This window comes from Xiphophorus hellerii, chromosome 2, assembly GCF_003331165.1.
Source record: "Xiphophorus hellerii strain 12219 chromosome 2, Xiphophorus_hellerii-4.1, whole genome shotgun sequence".
NCBI classification, from domain to species: domain Eukaryota; kingdom Metazoa; phylum Chordata; class Actinopteri; order Cyprinodontiformes; family Poeciliidae; genus Xiphophorus; species Xiphophorus hellerii.
Genome location: NC_045673.1, coordinates 15,096,862 through 15,104,945, shown reverse-complemented (window position 1 = coordinate 15,104,945; position 8,084 = coordinate 15,096,862). Strand labels below are relative to the sequence as shown.

At 36.3% G+C, this 8,084-nt stretch overlaps 1 protein-coding gene across 1 annotated transcript; it reads left to right on the top strand.

Moving 5' to 3' along the window:
* The first annotated feature begins 3,922 nt into the window (after positions 1 to 3,922).
* LOC116710648 (neurexophilin-1-like) lies at positions 3,923 to 6,647 on the top strand. The gene is made up of 2 exons (XM_032549804.1): positions 3,923 to 3,928; positions 5,082 to 6,647. The coding sequence occupies exons 1-2, from the start codon at positions 3,923 to 3,925 to the stop codon at positions 5,811 to 5,813; spliced, it is 738 nt and encodes a 245-aa protein (XP_032405695.1). The 3' UTR covers positions 5,814 to 6,647.
* The last annotated feature ends 1,437 nt before the right edge of the window (positions 6,648 to 8,084 follow it).

The following is an 8,084-nucleotide window of genomic DNA, read 5'->3' as shown; positions in this document are numbered from 1 at the left end:
AAACTAGTTTGGTAGCAGCTGTTACACACAAATGGCTCCCAAATGAAAATTGCAGATTTTCACACATTTTGGTATTTAGCAACATGATTCAGCATTGGTCAAATTTGGGCTAAGCAACAAACTATCTTATCAAACGAGTTAGTATCCATGAAGGAAACGAAGAAATTTGTCATGAGAAATATATTCCTCAGAATGCCTGACTATGAAATCTAAGCCGTCTGTGGACAGTGAGCAGTCCACAAAATGTGTACACAAAGTCCCCCTTTAGTATGCGGGAGCAGTTTCATGTTTTGCAACCATAACCCACAACTGGTTTAAAATAATAATAAAAAAATGAATGGGGTGAAAGTAGAAATGAATCCAACAGTTTAAAAAGAAATTGTGGATAAAAGAAAAAGGGCCATGCCACTAGTTTGGCAGTATTTTGGATATTCTAAGCAAAAAAAAAGAACCCATTAGTCAATAATTACTCATATTTACTGATATGAAATTGTGATACATTTTCCAGCAATATCGCTCAGGTCAAATACACTCATAACTATACCCTTGGGACTAATGCTTATGCTTGCTTGTTGCTCCGCCGCTGTTTGGTTTATACCTTACATCCTCCAACCTCTAGGTCCACTCTCTGTGCTCATAGTTGGTCTAGGACTTTATTCGATTTTATGTCTCTTTTAGACAAGTGTCTTTCAATCATTCCCCACAGAGTCATACTTGTACCTCTGAGAGCAACGACCACCAAATTTATGCTTCAGTAAAAATAGAAAGATCTTATCCAGAAAAAGCTGAAATAAGGGCAAGGAGGTTTAGGAGAGAGGAAAAAGAAAAAGGGTGGGGAGGGGGAGTTAATGATAGACACCATCCACATTTTACCTGAAAGGTCACTTCACAGACATAAGGCAGCCCTGCCCTGCTCTGGTAATGTTCCTTTTCATAATAGGTCTAGTTTTTTCATCTTACATTTTCTTCACTTTACCAATTCTTTGTGCACTGGGAAACTTTTCCCTTCTGTCTTGCAATATTCATCACACTGCTGTCGTGATTAAATGATGCAAAGAGTACTGATGTTATAAACAAACCTATCAGGTAACACAAAAATTAACTGTGTCTCTTTTCCATTAGTGTCCAATACATAAATCACAAATGCATCCACAGGGATCAGACACAGATTAGAAGAGAGGGAATGTATTATTTCTGCATCACATTTTGTTGTGTAAGTGGATGCAGTTGGATGCATTCCTTTTATTAAAAATAAAAAACAGCTGTGTGCTGTGAAAAAAATAAGTTTTAAAAATCTTTGTTAACAAAAAACTAAAAGTAGGCAATATACTCACTAGATGATGTGGTTGTGGTAAACCTTACTATCCACAGTTCCTAGTAAGCATTTTGCAGTCTTTTTGAGACTTCACATTAGTCACGGTTGACAAGAAAAAGCTCTCCTGTTAGCAGCAGTACTCTTAAATATGTTCTGTCCATACAGGCGTAATACACAGTACTGATTTTCCTGATGTCTTGTCACCAAGTGCACATACATCTTTTGTAACCTTTAAAACGATGGGCTCACAGTCTGGACATGGTTTATTTTCAAATCCTGCAAGACTTCAATGGATTTTTTTCAGTGAACAGGCAAAGAAATTTGCCATCAAAAGACCGCAAACAGTAGCACAGTTCTACTTTTATGTTCAAAAGTAGAACTACTTGGCTTGACTACAGCGTGACTCACTCATTCAACAAGAAACATCACTGCAACATGTGAAATACGAGCATCTAGGATAGAACACCTTATATTTTCTCTTTCTCTGCTCTTTTGCCTTTATATGTTTCATCCAAAAAATCATAATAGCATAACTTTGTTTTTTTGTTGTTGTTTTGTTTTGTTAAGTTAAACTATAGGTATAATAGATACCTATTAAAGTATTAATTCTACCTCAGTATGAATAAAATAAGAAAAGCCTCAAAATAATTGAGGAGTTTACTAATTGGATGTCAAGAACGTCACTGAATGCATTTGGATTATTTGTTACGCAGGACAAAAATGGCAAAAACAAAGTCAAGTAATTTTATTATTAAAACATGCAGTACAGCTATAACCTCAAGATGGCAGCTAAAAGCTAGCACACAGTGCTACAGAGGTAGAAGGCTCAATGCTTCTATCAAACCAATGGACAGAACATCATTATCAACACACAAAAATCCTCATTACTTTGTTTACAAAGCAGCTTTGTCCCGACTGCCAACAGTTTTCTGGGGTTCATGACAACATTCTACTTTAAAATATGGTAGCTCATATCCACTATTTAAAGGAGATTTTAATAATGATGTAACTTTTTCCATCTTTTCCCAGATTAACCCTGAGAAAGGGGCTAATCTGGGTTTTTGACTCGCCTTCAAAAAGCCTGCAAGTTTGTTTTTTTTGACTCAGACTAAAAAATATAAAGGCAAGCATGTGCCAGTTGTTTTCAATAAAATCAATTGGGAACAGGTGAACTTTACAGAAGTTAAGAATGAGCAACAAACAAAACTCAAAAAACAGAATTGTCACAAGAAAGGTTGCTTGAAAAAGAAGAAAATGTGAATATGAGATTAACCCTCTATGGCATGACTTTTTATTTTTTGGGGGAAAAAATATTTTCCTGCATTCTTTGGGAGCTTGGTGGTCCCTAATTACATGTCAATCATAAAATCGGACTCTGACACCTCCTGGAACCAGATTTGGGTTTGTTGCCTCAGGGTAACATTGGTCTAGAACACCAAGATTTTCTACACTGATTATGAGAAATGAAATACAAATCAAACAAAAACTATATTCATAAAAAAACTTTTTTTTGGACAAAAATATGTCAAAAATCATGCCCCCCAAAAAATAAAATAAAGGAGCAATGTGAGGTACAGATATGTGGTTTGTTGCCTGAGGGCAACGCCATGCCATAGAGGGTTAAGAGCATATTTTTAATTAAAATAACTAAGTCTCTGTGACAGACTGGCAACCTGTCCAGGGTGAACCCCGCCTCTCGCCCGGAACGTTAGCTGGAGATAGACACCAGCAGCCCTCCCGACCCCACTAGGGACAAGGGTGTAAGAAAATGGATGGATGGATGGATGGATGGATGGATGACTAAGTCTAAGTCATTAAAGAGTGAAAATTATGAAGGTTTCTGACAAAATTCAGAAACACAATCCAACAGTTGTTTTACAGACAGAGGATATCATATAACAGGATGTTTGACCTTGTAAAACAAGACTCTTGAGTGTCTAAAATGTACTTATGAGATTGCAAATTGGGTAAATCAAAATATGCAATTAGAAAAAGTAATTTATGTTTTATAAAACCAGGCTACCTGTTTACAGAACTTTTACATGTGGCACTTTTTTATCATTGTGCATAGTAAATCCAAAAGCAATTTAAAAAGTGCTTAGTACAATTTAAAAAAAAAAAAGCTCAAACCCTTATCGTATGTAAGAGAGACGATATGGGCACCCTTCTGTCAAATTTTAATCGGAGTTTGATGGATGAGTGATTAATGACCCTAATTAAATGATTTTGATTTCCGGTCACATGATGCCCCTCCCCCACCTTTCCCACCCATCCCCCACCTTCCCCACCCATCCCCCACACAGATCCGTTATTCCCACGCCTTCAGACCTGTATGAGTTGTAAGAATAATACAAGTAAAGTATGAAAAACAATAAGTGTTAGATAATTGAGAATAATATCCAATATAGTATATTTAAATAGGATGTTGTAGTTACCTCTGGTTTTAAACGGAATATCCTCCTGAGACACTGCGGGAAACGGGGAAGGACTGCGAGGCAGGTTAAAAAAAATCCTAGTTGGGTGATTCTCATGACCTTTGGGGTCAAAACACATGTTGTGCAAGGAAACTCTATGTCACCGACATCCTCTGGCAAAGAATCGATAACAATGATGGTCAGTCTCTGGTTTTAAAACGGAATATCTTCCTGATCGGGTCTGCTATCAGCTCTTGGAATCTGCATATGTCCCCACCCAGACCCCCCCTGCCATGGGTGCTTGTCTGTGTCTGTGTGTCTGTGCGTGTGTGTGTGTGCGTGTGTGTGTGTGTGTGTGTGTGTGTGGGGGTGTGTGTTTGCGTGTGTGTGTGTGTGTGTGCGCACCCGTAAGACTGAACACATACCTCTACAGAAAGCCTAGAGTTTTAACTGTTTTACTGCTTTATTTTATGGTAGCACGACTAGTCAGTGCTGACTATGAGTTTGTGATTTCCTTCATCACTTAAATTTTAAACTCTTATAGATTTTTTGCTGTAACACTTGCTAGTGTGATACGTTTCAGTAAATGTTCCTCATTTGTACACGTACTTCTGAAGAACATGTGACAGACAGTAAACAGGCCTACGTGAGGCTGCTCAAATTTAACTTTTATCTTTCCGCAGTTAAAGAATTTGTCCAGACTTTTCCAGAATTTGGCCCGGTATCATTGTGAATGATTTTGTTCAGTTTTTTTTCTTGCTGTTGAATCAACACTGATCTTCTCACTACTTCATGTTTTCTCCAAAATAGTAAATCTTGGTTTAAATACATTTGAAACTCATAGATTTTTTTTCTGTAACACTGGCTAGTGTAATACATTTCAGGAAATGTTCCTCATTTGTACACGTACTTCTGAACAATATCTGACAGGGACTAAACAGGCCACGGTGAGGTTGCTCATATGTATCTTTCAGCTTTCCCTCCACCCATTATCTTACACACTTTAGTGTGTTCACTAACAAAATATATTACACCTCTATTTTTTTTAATTTTTCATTATTAAAACTTTTAAATGATCAATGTGAACCATCAGTCTGTATTAAAATAGCTAATATAATTCATATTATTTATTTAGATTTGATGTTTTAATGTGTGCCCTTGGATTTATATTGATTTATTGAATGTGTAAATATTTATCAAACTGAAGTAAAACCCAAAACTACAAAGAACAGAATTGGTAGACCCTGTAGGTTCAAAGAAGTTGCTAAAAAAGTCTAGTTTGAATCTAGTAATGCTCTTTGAAACTTCCTCTGAGGATCATTGTTTGTATTTTCTCATTATTTCCCATCTAGCTGGTTCTCTGTCAACTTGAGACTCAGAGCAACTTCACCTTCGTGAACTCATCATCACCTCAACCCCACAGAGACCAAGAGGAGCATCTCCAGAAAATCTGGGGCCTTCAGTCCAGGACTGTTGTCCAGAACTCCAAAGTCCTCAACAATCCCTCGGTTCCTCTATCGAAGCAGAGGCTTTGGGAAATCCCCAAGTCCAAGTCCAACCCATCGGTAAAAATTAAGCTTCAGCCCACCACGAACGTTCAAGGACTCTCCAAACCGTCGAGGTTGTTCAGCTGGGGCGACTTTTACTCCAACATCAAAACCGTCAAGCTGAATTTGCTGATAATGGGGAAGATCGTGGATCACGGCAACGGCTCTCTCGGCGTCTACTTCCGTCACAACTCCACGGGTGTTGGCAACGTGTCGGTCAGCCTGGTCCCGCCCATGAAGGAGGTGGCGTTCGACCTGGAGCGCCAGAGCGTGGTCCACCCCAAGGAGTCGAAGACGTTCAACTGCAGGGTGGACTACGAGAAAACCGAACGCAGCAAGAAGGTGATGCTGTGCAACTACGACCCGTCGAAGACGTGCGACCAAGAACAAACCCAGAGCCACATCACCTGGATGTGCTCCAAGCCTTTCCAGGTCATCTGCGTCTACATGTCGTTCTACAGCACGGATTACAGGCTGGTCCAGAAGGTCTGTCCGGACTACAGCTCCCAGGTCCCACCCTACCTGCCCACAGGGTAAACATGGGGCCAGGTGACGAGGATGAAGGGAGGATGCAGTTTGAGCCGTTCAAAACTTTATCCTAAAATATATGGAATGCTGTTTGTACAGTAAGTGAGTCAAATATTAACAGCAATAATTTGGATTATTTAGCCTGTTATAAGCGGGGAAAATAGGTTTTCTTTCCATATTCTCACCATATTATTCATTCACTTATAAATGTCCCAGTTTCAAAGTAAATATTCATTTAGCAAGTTACATATTTAGTTTACTAACTAGATATTTAGACCCAAACAAAAGATTTAGCTTGCTAACATTTTAATATTTAGTTTGGAACAAAATCTTTAGCTTGCTAACTTCTTAATATTTGTTTGGAACTAAATATTTAGTTCGGAGCTTACAAGCTAAATAGCTTTATAGCTTGTAAGAAACAACCTACCTAAATATTAGCATGTTAGCTCACTAATGTGCTAATATTTTGCTAATATTTAGCTTGGAGCTAAACATAAATTAAATATATAGCTTGGTCGTTAAATATTTAGCTAAATAGTTTGTAAACAACATATTTAGCATGCCAACTTGCTAAAACTTTAGCTTGGAGCGAAATATTTAGCTTGCTAACTTGTTAATATGAGCTAACTATAAGTTTGGGAGCTTAATATTTAGCTAGCTAACTTACTAATATTTAGTTAAACTAAACAGTTTGTAAAAAAACATATTTAGCTTGTTAACTTGCTAATATTTAGCTCAGAACAAATATTTCACTGATAAGCTAAATACTTAGCTTACTAGCTTAATAGTAAGCTAATTAGCTGGTAAATATTAGTTAGCTAAACGTTAGCTTACTATTATTGAGAGATCTAAATATTAGTGAATATTTAGCTTACTAATTAAATTGAGCTAATTATTTAGGTTAGTGGTAAATATTTAGCTTGCTAGCTGAGCTTAGTTTGGTACTGTAATCTTAATATATGAACGAATAACGTGGTGAAAATGTGACTTTGAGAAAATGTGTATTTTTCCCTCTTATGACAAGCTAAATATAAACTTTTTGCTTTTAATTTTGATTCTGTAACTTTACAAACGGCACCTTTTGAGAACATGCTTGATTAAACATAGTAAAATATATGTTTAGGTGATGTCTCCTGATAAATGATAAATGATTGTAGCTGATATTATTTTTCAATATCTATCAAAAATGGTCAAACTAAAAGGAACCAGAATGATCTGGAGTTGAATATGTAAAAATATAACCTTCATAATATCGCCTTTTTTTAAAACTTTTGCAGTTTAAGTTGTCTGGTGACAGATATTTTCAAAATAATTTGTCTTTTTTGTGATTTTAAAATACATTTCTACCATCTGCTTATGGTGTACAACAAGAAAATGTTGTATAATTCTCTGGAGTCATATTTGCAATCAGTTATTTTGGTTTTAATTAAGAGTTCATAATGTCTGATCCAAACAGAAACCATAAATCAACACACATTCAGCGCATTTAAACCTTAAATATCTAAGATAACCAGAGAAAAAAGCTGTTTTTTAACATTGATTACATTTACTAAAAGGGGGGGAAAAAACTTTCAAACTAAGTAAACTTAAAACTTATGTAAAAAAGTTATTTGTTATTTAATTTCCCTTTGGGAGTCAATAAAATATTTTTTATTTTAACTTGAAATTTATTATCGATTTATTATAAATTTTCTTTCCCACTCTCTTTTTCCACAATACAAAAGAAAATAAATGTTTGACTAAACAAGCAAAATTAACTTCAAAATGTATAGATATTGAAAAAAGTCCTATAGATTATCATATATGGCACGTGTGTCAAACTCAAGGCCCGAGGGCCAAATCTGGCCCGCCATAGCTTTTTATGTGGCCCTCTAGACTCCAAATCATAGCAATGGGCCCCTCCAGTTTTTACAAATAACCGCAAAATTCACACAAAAATCAACAGATCCCCTCATGTTTTCTGAGTTTATCAACATGTTTTCTGAGTTTATCAACATGTTTTCTGACTTTATCGACATGTTTTCTGAGTTTATCAACATGTTTTCTGAGTTTATCAACATTTTTTCTCAAAATTGACCATAAACATTTTGGATTAAGTGCCTGCTGTCTCAGCCTGACCTGATGTCAAGTTATAGTCCATGACTGATAGAGCGATTAATAAAAGATCACATTTAACATCATATGTTAGCGCAAATATTGTAAAAAATTCCTTACAGATATTTCTAAATTAGCGCCACAAAATCTGTGATGTTGATTGCAGAAAAGCACAAAAACAATCCT